Source organism: Oculina patagonica, chromosome 13 (genome assembly GCF_052425735.1).
Source record: "Oculina patagonica isolate OP01 chromosome 13, crgOcupat, whole genome shotgun sequence".
In the NCBI taxonomy this organism is placed as follows: Eukaryota; Metazoa; Cnidaria; class Anthozoa; order Scleractinia; family Oculinidae; genus Oculina; species Oculina patagonica.
Window position 1 is genome coordinate 8928959 of NC_135770.1, and position 18133 is coordinate 8947091.

Sequence of the window (18133 nt, forward strand, 5' to 3'; positions counted from 1 at the left end):
TGATGTTAAGTTTCCTTACCACAAGATGATGATCATCAACCAATGTGTTAAAGAATCTTCTTGTTGGTAACAATGCCTGTTGTTACAAAAAAGTCAAAGGTGCATTATGCAATGCTGCTGTGTCTAGCCTGCATAGCTGGCAGGTTTTTTTTTTTTTTTGGGGGGGGGGGGGGCGAATGCATGCACAAGTAAGCCTGCTTCGCCACTCATTGTCCCCGCTTCACCCCTTGCGCGGCCCAAAAAAACTGCCAGCTACATTTGTATGCAAGCAATGCTGTGTCTAATAACAAGCTAAGGATGAAACAAAAGCACTTATCTAACAGATCAAGAGCATTGTGAACTAGTCCTTAACTCCCAGAATCTAAATACAGTCGAATCCCGATTTCTTGAACCCTTGATTTCTCAAGCCTCCCTTCGTTTCCCTTGGATTTGTTTCACTTGGTCAAACACTACAATGAATTTTGCAAGTGGATTTCTCAAACCAATTTTCCCTTAGAGGTTTGAGAAATCCAAATTCCACTGCTGACATACAAGTAAGTTTTCCATAAAAAATTTTTTGCAATTAAAATATAATTAGTGCATGCTAGTCGTTTAAGTGTAGAACAGAATAAGGCCAGTTTTTTCCTTGACAAAACAGTCTTCTGGCATGCTAGTTTATGAATCAGTGAGGAGTTTAATGAAGGAAAAACTTTCTAAGTAACAAATTAAAGATTGCTCATGATCTTTGGCTAACAAGGAAAACTTTACACAGAATCACAAAGTCAAATTTCTTTTTTTCACAAATCCAGCATTGAGGTTTCTTCCTTCAGAGAAAACCTTGAAGACTTGTGATGGAATGTGCTAAAACTACATGACGTACTGTACGCGTACTGCCTTGGACTTAAAGATATAATTTATTACTAGTTTTTTTAATATTCTTTTTGAATCATTACCTCTAAGTCCACCAAGAGTTCCAAGAATCTCTCACAGTAGTGAACTTTATCCATTTCAACAGAGCCTGTAAAAGTTGTAATAGCAAAAATTAATAACAATAATAGCACAATCAGGTGACTGTATAATTTACAAGTGTTATAATTATTTGAATACAATGGCTTTATAGACACGGCATTTAATGATTGCACCAAGTTCTTACCTGTCTCTGAAATAGAGTCCAAGATATTTAGAAACTTTTGAACAAGGTTAGACAAGTACTTTCTCTCCTTCTCTTGCCTAAAAACAAAATTAAATTGTAACATAATCAGAAAAGTATCAAGAAGTGAATTCAAGAATGTTTTTCATTTTAATAATACTATAGTGTAAAGTGTAGGCATTCAATGGGGGCTAGGTCCTTATCAAGACTAAAATAATTATTATACATTAAATTACCGAAGTAGCCTTGAGTGGGAGACTCATGGTGGCCTGACTAATGTCTAGAATAGTAATTACCGTAAAGTTCCGTGTATAAGCCGCACCTTTTTCCTTAAAATCTTAGTCAAATATTGGGGGTGCGGCTTATCTACGGAAACATCTATGGTTGGAGCTCCCAAAGGCCTAATTAATATTCATAAAAAACTTTTTAAGACACCACTGAATAAACATATAACAACCTGAAAACTTTGTTGTTGTTCACTGCCTTTTCTTTCCTCTGCAAAGCTGTTTGCAGTGACGCCAGCCAGTCACCTCAACGCTTGCCTTTCCGCCGCGTCCGAGTATTTTTTTTTTTCGAAATTTGAGCTTCCAAATCGGGGGTGCGGCTTATCTACGGGTGCAGCTTATACACGGAACTTTACGGTATTGTCTTCTGGATTAAGAAGTCCGAGCTCTGGGCAGGGCATGTGTAAATTTTGGGTAACATCCTGGGGGTTAGATTTGTAACCTGTGATGCACTGAATAAATACTCCATGACAAGGGGACTACTCAGCAGGGCTCATAGTCACTAATGCTTTTTATACAATCATTTATTTTCAATCTGTAAACTAATTTTGAGTTGCCAATTAATATATAATTATTCTAGGAAATTAACGATACATGTTATTAACGGAATTTCAAAAATTAGTTATTTTTTTATGTTAAACCCGTTTCTTAACATTTTTTCCGACTTTTCTCATTCGCGTTTTTTATCGCGTCAATTTTGTCGCGTGTAAAATGCCTTGATATTTAGTTTAGCACTCACTTTTGTTTGGTTTGATCATCTGCCTGTGAGTCTCTTTTCTTTATATGATTCCAATATTTTCTATACTTTTGTACACTCTTTAACTCCTGTTCTAATCGTTCCTGTATCAAAAGCAAACACAGTATCTGGTTAGTTAAGAAAAACTGGGGGAAGTGTTGAAAATTTTGCACTTGGTTTGAATGAAGGTTAGCATTTGAAAATATGGATGGTTAAAAGAAAATATTCAATAATGGACATGCTTTAATTCTATGTTGATTAGAAAATCTTGAAAAAAAACCCACAAAAAAACAAGCAAAAACAAAAATACCGGAAGAAGACAAATCCACATCGGTAGAGACACCAAGTGCTGTAGTTGCTCTCTGATAAGATCCATTTCCTGTTAAAAAATGAAGTGCAACAACAATTAAGGTTGAATTTAGAGATAAGAAGAACCAAGAAAGATTTACCGGTAATACTGTTCGATGTTTCGGAGTAGCAGTATGCAATTAATAAGGAACACTACAAAATAAGCATAAAACAATAAACGGCCTAAACGAACACCTTAGCACGGATGGAACATAAACACCTTAGGTGTTCGTTTAGGCCGTTCATTGTTTTATGCTTATTTTGTAGCGTTCCTTATTTGCATACTGTACAAGTCTCTTGATAATGGAGTCAAGATGACTCTGAAACGTGGAGCAGTATTAAATCTTTCTTGGTTCTTCTTATGTTTTTGCTGTAGCAAATCCCTGCTGATCGAATTTAGAGATGGTAGCTTAAAAAATAATAATTTATTCTTAATGAACCTACCAGACTGTTAAAACAGTGGATCAAAAAGATCAAGATTATTGACTGTTCCCTGATTGTCAGGACCTGCAGTAAAACAAAAATGAAACAATATAATTATTAAAATATTAAAAATAACTGATTAACAATTCATAAAATTCATAAAACAATAATTTATTAACAGCTTGTAGGACTACATACATCGTCATCAGCTAAGCTTATTTCCATAATGCGTTGAAAAAATCCATGGAACTGCTGAGGGTTTTGCTTGAATGACTGCAGAATGAATTATAAAGGAACATCATTGATAAAAATAATTATTTTGAATATAGTAAGCAGATTCTTTTGTCGCTTATTGTTAAGATAGATGTTATGAGGTTAATTACATGTACCATAGACGATAGTAGGAAACTAAAATAAAAAACATGTCTCCCCTTCCTCGCAGTCTCTGAAAGCCCTCAACCATCCTTACTTACCCACCCCTTCCATCTGCTATTATTCCCCCCTCCCCCCTCCCAAGTAACATCATCTATTTTTTTTTACTCTTTTCACCCTTGAATGCATTATTTTTCTAATTGGGGATTTTGCATTTGACCACAGTGACTGTCAACTGATGTTGACGAACATGTTAAAGTTTTTTGAACCAGTTTTAAATTTTCAAAATTAATAGGCCATGATTATCATATAGGCCCTGCCAGACGGGGCGATCCTGTATAGCTTGTCTACATGTAAATTTAAAAATGTCACGTGTTGCTGTTTTATCGCACTTCCTGTTGCTGTCAGCAGTTGAATTGAAGGAAAATTGCTTGCCCTTGTTAAAATTTAAGATTTTTCAAAAGAGTTGCCTTTTGTTGTGATTTTATTTTATGTGTTGGACAGCACTAATTTTTGGGCCATGTCGCTTGACGGAATTAACCCTGGCAGGGCCTCATGACACACACAGTACTATACAGATCTATACAAACAATAAAATTCACTACCTCCCATGGTGGGACACCTTCTCTGAACTTTTCATTCACCATCACTACAACTGACATTACATGTTCCACTGAAGCCTGTGAGGAAGTAAAGTGGGGACACATTTAGTAATAAATAACTATATTTATAAAAAAAAGTCTTAAATTGTATATATCAACTATAGAAAAATTCTGAAGACAATTAATAAAAATGTCATTGAGCAATTTACAAACCTTGGTTGAATTAAAGTTGGGCCACAAATAATTCTCAAGGTACTGGCTGTAAGAATAAGTATAATTGTATAATAGTTAATTGAAAATACCTAAGAGGAATAATGACATTCTAGTCAAACTTGAACTAGTACTGCCATCAGCCCTCTAAGCAAGACCTCTATGCAAGTTGTTTAATATAATAAATTATTATTAATTTTATACCTGGGAAATCATTACTGACTGTAAACATGTACCTGAATTCTAGAAGCATAGCACGTTTAACGGAAAACCTAGACACAAAAAATAAGAATTGGTGTAAATCAATTCAGACACAAAATATAAATGAAGCACTTTAATTGGTCAGACAATCAAATCTCGTTCTGGACTGATTCATTGTCACTAATCAGAATATTTATTTTTTTAAATGGGATACACAGACCGAGGTCCATGTTCAAACAATGGACAGGATTATTTATTAATTGTATAATGCTGCATTCTTGGACAAGAGATTTTATACATGTAGTTAACTCTCAGTCAACACCTTTCAAAGAGAGACAAGATTATTGTACATTGGCTGGCAGTTTCTGACCAAGTTTGGCTTCTTTCCTCAGTCTGTAACTGAACTCCCTTAAAGGCAGACACCTCTCTTAGGTGTTTGCTAGACTAGTAAGCCACTTCAGACAAAGGAAATGGGTACAAACATTTTTCAATTGTGGTTTGAAACCTTTTGCCCAATGCAGGCTTTAACTGAAGGGAAACTCAAAGTTAATGTGCATTGGACCCTGCCTGGTTCCGACCAGAGTTACTGTGTGGAGTGTACTTAGATCATGCATGTTTCTGTCTTTCTGTCCAGGAGTATAAATGGGTGCTTTAACTATAAGGGTGGCTGACTTATTATTAAAATCTTGAACCTAGTTATTATTTATAAATTATTAAAACTAAATTTATTTATTAAAACAAAAGAAACTGTTAATTTATTCTACATGTATTTTTGTCCACTTTTTTACAAAATTAATAGCTTTGTGTGATGGAACTTACTTGCTTCCTTTGATTTCCTCTCTGTAAATGTCATCAACAATCTACACAAACAAAGTAACAGAATTAATGTTTTAAATCTGTGAATGAGTTAAGAGTTACATGTGCATAAAGTGTGAAGCTAAGGCCGGTGTTCAGCCTACCAATAAATTGTCTGCGACAAGAGCACTTCATTAAAGAGCAGTAACAAGCTTTAAAAAATTTGGCCTTCAAAGTAATCACAATGGTCCCAGTCGATAAACTAAAAGTGAAACTCAACGAGAAGTAAGTATTTAATTAAGTAACGTAGCAGGAAATCAATTAACGAAAAAAATCCAGAGAGTTTAATTCTGACAAGCTCATTAGACAGACAGGTTAACTACAATATACCTTATTACATGAAATGGTTGCGATTTTGAGGTGCTCATATTTGGCAACATTTAAATTTCACGATTTTGCAAAAATTTTGTATTTTAAATCACCTTAATTTTGCGTTTTTGAGTAATATAAGACACAATTTACATTTCCTTGGCAATATTATTCAACATGTCCTACAACGACTTTATCAAAGGAACAATAACATCAAAAACGCAATGGCGGGACTAAATGTCAACAGTAACAACAGAGCAGTTCTCAGTGTCCACAAGCAGTTCATGCAGCAGATTGCTTGTATGCAAATTATTGTTTTTAAGTCAATTGACCTCACCACAACATCCATTTACAACGAAAATTCCTTCCTTCAGTGGTACTAAGCTCTTTCTTTCTTGATTATTGACATAATGTGAGTCACTTAATTTTCGTGTCATGTTATGTTCGCGACACTTATTGTTTGCGTCACTTTTATTTCACGATTATTTTTGAATCGCAAAATTCGCGAAATTAACATGTCGCGAAAATTTCATGTAATAAGGTATTGATTTTTCCTGCATGCACAAAAGGTTGTAAATTGTAGATGCAGTCATGTACCTGAGGTTTATAGGGTTTCTTGCCTTTTCCAGGAGTCCAGTACTGGTTTGCAAGCTATATAAACAAAATCAGTCACAGTTAAGCCAGAGTACATGGGGTCTCAGTCTCTCTCGACTTTTTGCATAATCCTGATTTTATTTACCATTGTGTCTAGATACCCGCAGCGGGTACACATACCCGCAGCTCTAGAATTCCACGGAAAACCAATCCAATCCTCCTCAAAACTATAGATTTTGCTAGTGCAACAATTATAGTTTTGTTTTGAGATAGTACCGAACACTGACTCGGCCCGACAGAACGAGAGATAGAGAAATGCGAATATTTTGGTTGAGCGGCACCCGACCCGGCACGAAGAACGAGCGACCACATGTCGCAGCCCGAAACATGGCGATGTGACTCAGGGACGGAACACGCGACTCCGTCCCAAGAACTGTAAGGAAAACAAGCGAAAGGCCCACTGCCCGGACAAGCTACCGTGAGCGTGAGCCGCCACGAGTGGACATGTGGCGTGAAGGTGGACGGTGTGTCGCCGATAGCGTTGAGCGAAAGGGGGGGAGAGGCAGAAAGGAGCGCAAGAGAGAAGGCGAGAATGAGCGGGAAAACACTCCCGGCTGGGGTATTAGACACAATATTTATTTACTGCACATGTTATCACAAGGATCTGTTAATGTCTAGAAATATGTCTCACATAAGTTATTTCTACACGGAATTTATTTTACCCCAGTTGTTTCTCGTGACTTATGGGTTAGTGGAGAGATCGAGAACCTTACGCTTAGCAAGCAGCCAATCGAAACTAAAGAGTTTAACGCCGACTGGAATTAATCAAATTTAATAAGAGACTCATTTCTGTATTCTACGTACCTGAGTGATTCGATCCGATGAGATCTGCTCCACTGTGGGAACAGCGTTCCTTCGGCCTGCAGCTTTCTTGCTCATCTCGTCCCTTTTAAGTATCCTTTTGCACGTGTTATATTTTGACAAGCTTTTTCAACGTTGACTCTACGTTAACGTATAGAATCTGCTGGATTTGCACTCCTTCAAGGCTATTGTACGTTTATGCAGCTAGCTCAGCATTTCCCTTTGGGCTACCGTTTGAAATATTTCGCGTTTTCCAAGCAATGTTTATCTTGATTAGGGCGGAATTGACTAGTCACAACTTTGCACTTTTTCCGAACATTCTGCCGCCATTTTGAAAATAGCGTGCGCATTAGCGCCGAGAAGAACCTGGGGATGAGTTCGATCATTGTCATACCCAGTCTTCGGAGGTTTTAGAAAATTTGAGAAAATACGCGCTGTTTTCTCGCTAAGAGTTTTTTACTGACATGTGAATATAGCCTGCGTTACAGACGAACATTTAGCCCTGTTCAGCACTGTCATTCAGCAGAGAGGGGCTTATATCCGGGAGGGATAATCGGACGATGTGTTCTAGATAGATGGGCCTATAACCGGGGGGGGGGGGCTTATAAGCTGGACCGGGACGGCTTATAACCGGAATTTTACGGTATACGACTTTTCGAAATATGAAGAGTCCGTGCCAATGGAGCTGAGAATAGAATAGAATGAAGTTTATGAGGTTCCCCAAAGGGATCTTCATACCCAATTTAAATAATTTTAAAAAAGAGACAAAATTGATAATAATTTACATGGTAAAAAAGTTCGATCTACAAACTACAATTACAACATTAAAACGATGCAAAGGTGTTTGAACTAGTCATTTAGCCATTTGCTCAAGAGCGGGGATTTCAACTGATTTTTGAAAGACACTAAAGATCTACAGTTCTTTAACTCTTCTGAGAGAGAAGTCCAGATAGTAGCTCCGCGGAACACAAACGATTATTGCGCCAGAGCAGTTCGGCATTTAGGCAGTTGAAGGCTGGCTCTATTTCTCGTAAGAAAGCTGTGAGTCTGTGACCTCTTAGGTCTGGTGTTTTGGGACGCGCAGTCTGGAGTTCCTATGGCTAATGCGGACTGAGAGGAACCCAGCACGCGTGGTAGACTGCGCAAGTTTTCACACAAGTATTTAACCCACAAATGCAATTTTTTTTATTGTGATGTTGTATCGCTTCTCTGTTGGTTCGGCTTTTTAGCCGTTTAGCGGACCCGCGTTCCTTTCCTTACACGAGAATGACAACCAGAACCTCAAAACGGCTGGAAATCGAGCCAACCGAGCTTCGGCTGGGGATAAGTTGATACTTGTATTATACGATAAATAAAATAGCACAAACAACCACCGATTAACAGAAAATTCATTATATTTCATACCACATTGTCGCTTTCGATGAAATACCCAGAATTTTATATTCTTCCTTACGTTTTACCATTCATTTTAAAAGTGAGAAGTAAAAGTTAAAAAAAAAATACTTTAGACATCCATATAAATATTATTACCGGTAACTTATAGCAAGAGAGTCTTGCTCACAGAAATGTAACACCCTATTTTTATGTTTTGGGACGCGCAATGCTGATCCAGGTCTTTTGCAAAGCTTCTCGCTTTAACACATTTTTTACCTGTTTGAAAATGCTTGTCTGGCAATCTTAGTTAATACATTACTAATAATTTATTGTTCTTGTTTAATTTATATTACTTGTTTGTAAAACGTCATTTAGTAGCCCTAGTTTTCAGCATTGTTTTTCAGAAGCAACAAGCTCAGCTCAATAAAAACACGGAGAGCCATTTTGTGGTGGGAGGGGTCGGGATAGGTTTCGTCCATCTTGGTAGTGCTTTGTGGTGCAGTTACTTCGCCTTATTTGGAAACGTGCCACTCAAAATGTCAGTCACTTCTTGTGCGTGCAACTTCCCAATACCCACTGCGGGCACAGACATAACTTTGCGACCAACATACTGGAGCTAGAAAGAAAGAACGAACAAGTGTATCAAAAAAATTAATAAATAAATACAATCAATCAATCAGTCAATCAATCAATCAATCAGTCAGTCAGTCAGTCAGTCAGTCAGTCAGTCAGTCAGTCAGTCAGTCAGTCAGTCAGTCAGTCAGTCAATCAATCAATCAATCAATCAATCAATTAATCAATTAATCAAAACCTAGATACTCATCAATCAATCGGTCGGTCGGTTGAAATAAAAACCCTTGCTATAAACCTGATGTTCCAAGCGTTGTAAGCCCTTTGTCGGGGCAAAAAATTGTCTATAAGTTGTTGTTGCTTTTTTTTTGGCTTCGACAAAGTACTAACACAAAACCGATTCTTTAACTGATCACTTTGAGTAGATAAGACGCCACTTGAGCGGAAAAATGAATTGGGCACGCGAAGAAAGATTTCCACTTATTTCAGCTTTTTATAAAAGAGCAAGGGGAACTTTCATGCCAGACTTGGGACAAAAGTGGTTAAAAATGTTTCCAGTTATTAGTGGGAGCCTAACAGCACCCATTTTTACCTTGATCCCTAAAATGTTTTCAAATCGCGGCGACACGAAACTCCATGCTCCCATATTTCTGTGCTCTTCTTGACTCCAAACAAATTCTAAAATGGAATGTAAAAGAATTTCAACGTTTTCTATTTAGCTCCATAAATGGTCCTATACAACATCCAGAAGAGGAGGAATTTAACAAAGCCAGTTACCTTTCGCTCCAGGAAACTTTTGAAGCTCTTGACGAATCATTTCAACAGGGAACGGACACAAGGACTGGAGACAAAACAGAGGAATTCAAAACAGTTAACTTTAAAAACAAATTTATAACTTCCAAATAGGATTTTACTTTAAAATGCATTAATATTACTAAATGAACTTTTACAAAGAATGCAATTTCTTATGAAAGAAAGTTAAGTGCTTGAAACACATTCGTAATTATAATTCTCTGTCAGTCAGTAAAATTGAAATTTTCGGCGAGATTTGTAGATAAGGCAGACGCAGTGGCCTAGTGGTTAGCGCGCTGGACTCTTGATCGAGGGGTCCGGGTTCGAGCCCTGTCCGTGGTGGCTTGATCAAGACACTTTACTTTCACAGTGCCTCTCTCGACCCAGGTGTACAAATGGGTACCGGCGAATTTAATGCTGGAGGTTTCCTTGCAACGGAATGACAACCCATCCAGGGGGAGTGGAAATACTCCTAGTCGCTCAATGCCACGGAAACCGGAATAAGTTCTCGCGATGTGACACAATTTGGCCATTACTAAATCAGACTCTTACCTCAAGCCTTATAATGGCTGTATCCACGCTGTTGGTCGTTTCTCTTTGCTTGGCCAGCGCGTAGTAATGCTTCCCAGAACAGAACACTACACGTTTTATTGAAGCGCTATTAACAGTGTCATCTCCTAGCACTGGTTTAAAATGGGTCCCAGGGCCCATCTCCTTAAGGGACGATACAGCAGCCTGGCAAATAGACGAATGAAACACGTTATAAAAAATTCAACACGCGGCAAAGAGTAAACAGCCAAGGTGAATGTTGTACTTACTGGAAATCGTAACAGGAGTTTGGGTCCAACGACAATTAGAGGTTTGCGAAAGTTTCGAACCATCTGAAAGAGAGAAAGAAAAACAATTACAGACAACTCTTAATATTACGGACACCGATATCACGGACAGGAGAGTTGAAGTCCCGCGAATAAGAATTACTGAAGATAACTCTTGTTTCTACGAACTTCCTGTAGTCCGGACACCAAATGGTGGTCCCGAAGGTATTTACTGTAGGTAGCTACTATTAGCGTCAACTATCGTCGACTTTTCCTGTTTTCAATGGCGAGGAATCAAAATATACAAATTCAAAGAGTCATGAATAACCTCAAACATGTTCGACGCTTTTTGTGGCCTAATTATACATTCCTATTTTCTTTTAACATGGTGGAGTGCGCAAGTGAAATAAAAATCGCAAGGGGGAGGAGGTAAATAAACATATTTTCCTTCACGCTATGTTTTCGCATAACTGTAAAGAAAACGGGCATGAAAAGCCTAACGAAATTTAAATTCAAGTCAAAGAATCAGAGAAATCGAGAGGAGTTATAATGTCTTTTGATTTCGTCTTTTTTGCTCCCCAGTCAAGGTTACAGAGCAAATGATTTTAAAGAAGACGTAACTTGCAATGCCACAACTTTCCCGTCATGCATTTCGCCTCACCTGCTGACGTAATAGATGGAAGTACTGCGCAGGCGTGGTGGGGTTCACTATCTGCATGTTAACACTGTCACCATCCACTCCATCTTCTTGACTGTCTGTCAACTGTCAAGATAAGAGAAAGTTCAACTTTAAAATGGAGGGGCGAGGAGAGTTGGGGCAAATGGATAACAGTAGGGGGAATAAGTACCAGTTGATGACGACATTCGGTCTCCGAGAGTTGTCTGATCTGGCGGTTTTTGTTACCTAAGTTGCGAAGCACCTTGAGCTGCTTTTCAACACTCACAGAATGCTTGTGAGCGCTCAGGCTGGCTCTTGTCTTGATTGGATCATAAGACTAGTAATTCAACGACGATTTTAGCTCAAAACAACGTTTTTTGGCGCAGACTTTTCCTTTTGCGTCGATAAGCAGATCTACCATAGATGACAAAAGATTTTTCTTTTTTTTTTCACCAAAAACACAGCTACAATCAAAACACTAGCGTGAACTTAATCTGGTTCAATAACCAAAAGAAAACAGCAACAATAGCAAAGCGCGCGAGTGACGTCATGACTCAGACAAACAGACCGAAATGGCGGACGATTTTCCTAAGACACTTTCTAAAAGAGCCGGGGTCCCTAAAAAACTTTCATAAAACGAAAACTTCGCCTAGATTCCCTCTGTTTCTCTCTGAACACGCTGAAGTTTTCTGAGCCTCGTGGGGGTTATATTCATTTGCATTCTATTTTTAGACCTCGCGCACATCGCTATTCAAAACGTGACTTCATACTTCATACACCGCCTTTCACGAGGAGTGGCGAAGCGTCGTTCGCCGCACACATATCACGAAAACAAAAAACAAATTTCACGGAAATTATTTGACGTCCGTCCTTCATTCATTATTTGGTGAGAAATTTGCCTCGAAATATACAATATACTGATAGATCAACAAGTGGATACAAACCTGAAGAAATCTCTCCATTCGGCAAGATGAATGTTCAGGTCCTGCGCCATCATAGCCATGAGGTAGTAACATCACCAGACCACTCTGTAACAGCCACTTTGCTGCAATGTAAACATAACCTTTAATGATTTTGCCCAGAATGTTTTCAGATGATTAGGGATCGGGCGAGGGGATACATGGCCTATCAGAACAGGCGCTAAATTCCGGTTTCTGCATGTAGCATGAAGCGACTAGGAGTATTGCTTCCCCTCCCTGGTTGGGATGCAGTCCATAACAGGGTAGCCCTCCATTATTTTCTCAGAATGACCTAAAAAAATCGCTGGTAGCCATTTAAACTCCTGAATCAGTGAAGAGTAGACCGTGTTGCAAAAAACGTAACACAGTGACCCCAGCCAGTTCTCGAACCCGGACCGCTCGATCCGAAGTTTTTCACCATAAAACCAATGAGTATTTATTTGACGCAGCGTATAGCTGGGGGAATATCATTTTTGGATAGAAACATATCATTTATCATCTCTAACCTATAACCTTCAATTCGCATAATCATTTGAAAATTAATGCGAAATGGAAAATGCTGAACATTCGCTGATATACCACGAGGAAGCATTCAATAATCATTGTATTTACCCTCTCCTCCAGATATGAATGTATCAATAATGATCTGCGCTCCATTAAAGAAATCTCCAAACTGTGCTTCCCAGATGATGAGGTGATTAGGATTCTCAATACTCATGCCATATTCAAAGCCAAGACAGGCTTCTTCTGATAAAGGACTGTTTACCACCTGTAAGAAAGACGAGATATTTCATTCAGCGCAGAATCAAAACTTGCCATAGAAATAGGAAATATTTTTTTTCCTTTACGTTAGTATAAAAATAACACGAATTACATTTAACCAACCAACAACCAAATAAACAAGAGTTCAATAAATTGATGTGGGTCATGACATAAAGTATTCTGTCAAAAGAAATGTTTCCCTTGGCACGCTCAGTAGGGACGCCTGGGCAGAGTTGCTCAAAAGGCGATTAACACTAACCTTGTCTTGGTTGTTTAAATTGTAACGATTTTTTTTTAGTTGTTCATTCCCTGATCAAGTCAGGCCGTGCTGACGAAATTTTGGAAGAAAATATACAAGTTCAATCCCTCTATCGTACGGTCAGGTCAGCCTTTCTGTTTTTTATTTGTTCGTATTAAAAAAGGATTAGGAGTTGATCGACTCAAGGTTCTATTTCTCTTGTATAAAAGTGTTTAAATTCCTTACATGTATGTTTTGTGGATTTTGGGATTAGTTGACGGCACAACTGGAGGGCGTAAAATGTATTGAACACAAAACCTAACTTAAAAGTTAAAAAAACTGAAATCAAAATTTATGCTACTACTGGATAAGCTTAATCGTACTTTGAACAACTCAGCCCTGAGGTTCAACTCGAAAAACTCCATACTGATAATGTCGCTCTCCATGTAGTACCTCTGTTATCTCTGATTGGTTGCTGTTCAGTTTTGAATTTTCGCGCGCAATTATCAACCAATCAGAGACACTACATGGACCGCTGTAGGAGTACGTCATCAGTATACGTCAGTATGTAATTTTTCGGGTTAAAAATTCGAGATAGTGATAAATTGTAATGAAGCTGATTGACTGAGGCTGTGCACCATCAGTTACCTCAAGGAATGCGTTTTGTTGTTCGGACATGTTGTTAAGTGGCACGTGCATCTCATCTGTTTGCTGATCCACCAGCATAGCGTGTCTGTGGCTAAACGTTCCTCTCCCGACATCTTGTCCGCTAAAACGCACCTGATATCCTGCGAGGCAGCAAATGAGAGCAAACATCTGATTTTTATCAAGTATTTAAATATTTGACAGAACTAAAATTGTTAACCTGGCTGCTCGATGTGTAGCTTCAGAGCTCGGTTGGTAGAGCATGGTCCCGGTATAGGGGAGGTCACGGGTTCGAATCCCGTTGAAGTCAGAATTTTTTTTTTCAGGCTTTTTTTTTTCTGTTGAAGGTGGTTGCAACTTTTAAGTGTTTGGAAGAAACCCTAGTGTGTGACCATTCCAATAAAAAGCTATTGAGCAGTTCGTTCATAGGGTTACTGTTTAGAATGCTGTACAAAGTGGTTCTGCCTGTCTGTGAAGAAAACTCTACTGCGCGACCAATCAAATGAAAGCTATTAAGCAGTACTTTATGGGTACTATTTATTATGCTGTACAAAGTGATTCTAACTTTCAAGTCTGTAGATTCCATTCAAATGAAAGCTTCTGAGCAGAATTATCAGATGGTACTGTTTGTTTGAAATCACTTTATTTAAAGGGGCTATGTCACGCAATTTAGGCAATTTGGGCACTGACCAACTGAACCTTTCATATTTATAACTCTAGATTTAACTCTGCTAGTTAACCTGTCCGTAAACGTCATTTTCCATCTTTTTTTCCATTAATTTTTCTTTAAGCCTACTTAGTTTTGTTTTTGTGTGTTTGTGTGTTGTATAGTTTGCTATGTAAATTTAAATATACCTGACCTTTTTATAAATTATTGTATAAAAACTAAGTATGGCTGCCCAATCTTGTTGCCAATCGTGGTATTCTGGGCAGCCATGCACTACTATTATTTTATTTATTGTATTGTTAATTTAATGATGTAAAGGGTGCAAATAAAGTTGTGTTGTTTTGTTGTTGTTCATAGATTACTAAAATTTACAATAACGAAGAGAAGAACTCAAAAGAAACAGAAGAACCAAAGAAGGGCATGGATGGGCAATCGAGAGATTAAAACGGATTGCGTTCAGGTACTTGAAAAACGCGGCCCGACATTTTCCAAGTTTATCTCAATTTGTATGAGAATGTCAATAAAAAACTTTTGCTCTACCAATTTAAAGTTTAGAGTTCTTATTAACGAAAATAAATAAAATTACCTAAATACCGTAACCTAGTCCCTTTAAGGATGCGAAAATGTGAGATTTTGTTAAATTAGTAACCTTGATAAAGAAGGCTTCCGATAGCCAGCGCTTCTGCTGTGGCCCAGTCAATCCCTATTCCATTTTGAAGTTTCTTTAACCTGGCTTCCACATGAGTCTTTTTTAGATGCGGGTGAATGTTGAATGAGTCCGGTGTCTCGACTGACTTGGCTCCCACAAACAGCAAGCCCTCTAGAGGAAAGCCTAAAAAATGAAGTTGATTGGCATTCAAGACTTGCATTGCAAACTGCTATCTATAGAGATCAATCAATCAATCAATTTATTAAAGTCATAGCGCGGGATGAGATTGCCCTCTCTATCCGAGCCGGAGGTTCATGTAAAAAGCGCATGTCAATAATTGTAAAATTCATTAACTATTCATGAGGGTGCAAACCAATCCCAGCACTGTTTTCAGATCACATGTACACAACTGTAAACCCCAATACAAATCAAACAATAGAATTAACTTTTGATACAGACTCCTGCTCAGCTAATTAGTATTCATTAACTTTTGATACAGATCTCTACCGATTCGCATAACAAAACTTTGCATTCAATTTATTGTTTTCATTTCACAAGTAGAATAAAATCTTCGCGTCCGATCTGTATGACCGTTTACAATGGCTCGCCTATCGGCTCGCCATTGTAAACGCCCATATAAATCTCCCGCTCATATTTTATCTACTACTTAAAATATAGTATAAAAACAAAGAGAAATAGTATAAGTAATTAATAATAAAAATAATTAAACACCGTTACTTTATATCATCGAAAAGAACATTGAATCTTTTAACAAAGCCGCGTAGTTTTCACTGATAAACGATAGATTAACAAATCCCTACACAACCCTTAGCTGAACAGACTGGAATGTACTCGATGATTTCGGTTGCTGGCGTAGGCCAGACATTTATGAAGGTTAAACTAAAACTTTCTTGCGAAGAATTAGCCAATTAGATTGCCGCAAAAAGACTATTAAACGAAAACTGGCGCTTATGCGGATCAACTTGCATCGACCGTGTTCACACTTCAAACGGAAACACGTCCCAGAAGTTATCCATCGAGACAGATAACTCGTCTAAGCGTGAAAACACAACGATAACATTTTTTTATTTTTTCGCAGACACAAGTGAAACATACATTTTCTCTATTCTCTACGTTAAGGCAGCAGAATTCACGTCCGTTAACTTAGGTAAAAACGCGACAGTGAACATCTACCTAATTCATCTACTAGTGTAAAAGCAGCCATTTGTGAGATGACGAAATCGTGCGATGTTAGTTTTCGTTTGGAATCGAAAATTTTTTTTTTTTTGATTTTTTTTTGGGGTTTGAATTTGTTTTTTTATTTTTTTTTTTTTTTTTTTTTTTTTTTTTTTTTTTTTATTTTTTTTTTTTTTTTTTTTTCTAATGCCCCTATACCTGTATCCCATCTAGTAATTTTATCTTCACTGGCCTGCACCAAGCCTTTCCAATGCCCTTCAAGGTGGCTCATTATGGGTGTAAAATTATCTGAAAGCTTCAATTCATCATTAAGACATGCCGTATAATCAGCCACGTCTTTCTGTAGGTCTTCATATGTGACCACGCCCCTAGTAACCAGGCTCTCGGCATATATGTCAGGTACACTTTGCCTGTTTTCAATCACTTGATACATCACTGGTTGTGTAAAAGAAGGATCGTCGATTTCATTGTGACCCCTGTAGCAAAAATTGAATAAACACATTCATAAACACATCACCTTCATTTTTCCCTGTAGTGGTGAACAAATTTTGACACGTTTTATGACGCTGCGCTGTGTGTTTTGGTTTTTTTTTTTTTTTTTTTTTTTTTTTTTTTTTAGCAAGTAAAGGTAAAATGACATTCGATGTCCCAAACGTTAATCATCCCCCCTCCCTCTAGTTCCACTCAATGTACCGTAAATTCTATAGTGAGCTCCCCACCCGGGTGGGGGGGATATTTCATGCACGTTTAAAGGCGGGGAGGGGGCTAAGTATTGAAAGGGGAGGGGGTTTTTGAGAGCCGGGCTAATAGAGGAATAACAGTTTTCCGTTTTATTCAGTCCCGTATGGAGAAGCTTGTTTATAAACACTTGAAACCACTAACCCATAACAAACTTACCATCGTCTGTAACAAAGCATATCAATGATTATATCCTTTCTACATTTCATTCTGTATTCCAAGGCCAGTCGACATGCACGAACCAATTCCTACAAAACAGAATTAACAGAATTAACAAGAGACTCAATTATGATGAAGTATGCAGTGAAACAAAAGTCGTTTCCCTTGGACGTTTGAGAGATCGGTCTGCCAACAAAATCCTACAGTAAACAATACCAAGAATTCGAACTGACGTTATACAGTCGAATCCCGATAACTCGAACCTTCAAGGGAAATCGAATAAGGTTCGAGTTATCGGGAGTTCGAGTTATCGAGGGTAAAATTAGTAAGAACATGGCCTGAAGGGGAATCGAAAAAGGTTCGAGTTAGCGGGAGTTCGAGTTGCTGAGGGTTCGAGTTATCGGGATTCAACTGTACATGCATATAGGGTCGGACTGGCTAACGTGAGGACTGTCGTGAGGGTATAGTGTCGGACTGGCAAACGTATCTCGCTGAGTTCAGTCCGTATGCCATGACCCAGATTCAAATATGTTCACATCCAGCCCAACTAATTATAACATGTACCTCAGGGTTATCACCATTGACATGTAGCACAGGACAACCAATCATTTTACCAACATCACTGCTGTACATAGACGACCTGAAAAACAAATCATAAAGCTAAATTAAGATCGTTTTAAAATACAATACAATACAATCTTTATTTAACGTGGTCAGCAACACTTAGCTAAACAGCTAGTTTTCAGGTGCGCCACGAAATAAAAATACAAAATAAAAAAACTAAAACTTCTTGGAAGTGTATAAAAATGAATTTAGCTATAATTAAGAATAACTACAAATTACAATATTGTCTAACTAAGATTAAAAATATAAAAATTTAAAATTTACAAATTAAAAAAAAATTAAAATTTTATTAAAAACAGTAAAACAATTACAATGGTTACATGACTAGTGAAATAACGATTTTTCAAACCTTCGATTTCTCG

General features: G+C 37.8%; 2 protein-coding genes across 2 annotated transcripts in view; both read right to left on the reverse strand.

Moving 5' to 3' along the window:
- Positions 1–7264, reverse strand: part of LOC144634908 (RNA helicase aquarius-like) — a 33839-nt gene extending 26575 nt beyond the window's left edge. Inside the window, exons 1-13 of the mRNA XM_078493951.1 lie at positions 6928–7264; positions 6067–6120; positions 5125–5165; positions 4341–4376; positions 4108–4153; positions 3898–3972; positions 3119–3193; positions 2942–3004; positions 2460–2528; positions 2153–2253; positions 1133–1209; positions 933–997; positions 20–76 (exon numbers count right to left, since the gene is read on the reverse strand). Coding sequence (XP_078350077.1) covers positions 20–76; positions 933–997; positions 1133–1209; positions 2153–2253; positions 2460–2528; positions 2942–3004; positions 3119–3193; positions 3898–3972; positions 4108–4153; positions 4341–4376; positions 5125–5165; positions 6067–6120; positions 6928–7002 — 834 coding nt within the window. The 5' untranslated portion in view covers positions 7003–7264. The remainder of the gene's footprint in view (positions 1–19; positions 77–932; positions 998–1132; positions 1210–2152; positions 2254–2459; positions 2529–2941; positions 3005–3118; positions 3194–3897; positions 3973–4107; positions 4154–4340; positions 4377–5124; positions 5166–6066; positions 6121–6927) is intronic.
- A 1267-nt stretch (positions 7265–8531) lies between these two features.
- The window catches only part of LOC144634922 (2-oxoadipate dehydrogenase complex component E1-like), a 28099-nt gene continuing 18497 nt past the window's right edge, over positions 8532–18133 (reverse strand). The window contains exons 13-25 of the mRNA XM_078493978.1: positions 17712–17787; positions 17148–17236; positions 16449–16726; positions 15054–15236; positions 13741–13880; positions 12705–12861; positions 12078–12178; positions 11137–11238; positions 10479–10541; positions 10213–10395; positions 9646–9709; positions 9461–9546; positions 8532–8914 (exon numbers count right to left, since the gene is read on the reverse strand). Coding sequence (XP_078350104.1) covers positions 8801–8914; positions 9461–9546; positions 9646–9709; positions 10213–10395; positions 10479–10541; positions 11137–11238; positions 12078–12178; positions 12705–12861; positions 13741–13880; positions 15054–15236; positions 16449–16726; positions 17148–17236; positions 17712–17787 — 1636 coding nt within the window. The 3' untranslated portion in view covers positions 8532–8800. The remainder of the gene's footprint in view (positions 8915–9460; positions 9547–9645; positions 9710–10212; positions 10396–10478; positions 10542–11136; positions 11239–12077; positions 12179–12704; positions 12862–13740; positions 13881–15053; positions 15237–16448; positions 16727–17147; positions 17237–17711; positions 17788–18133) is intronic.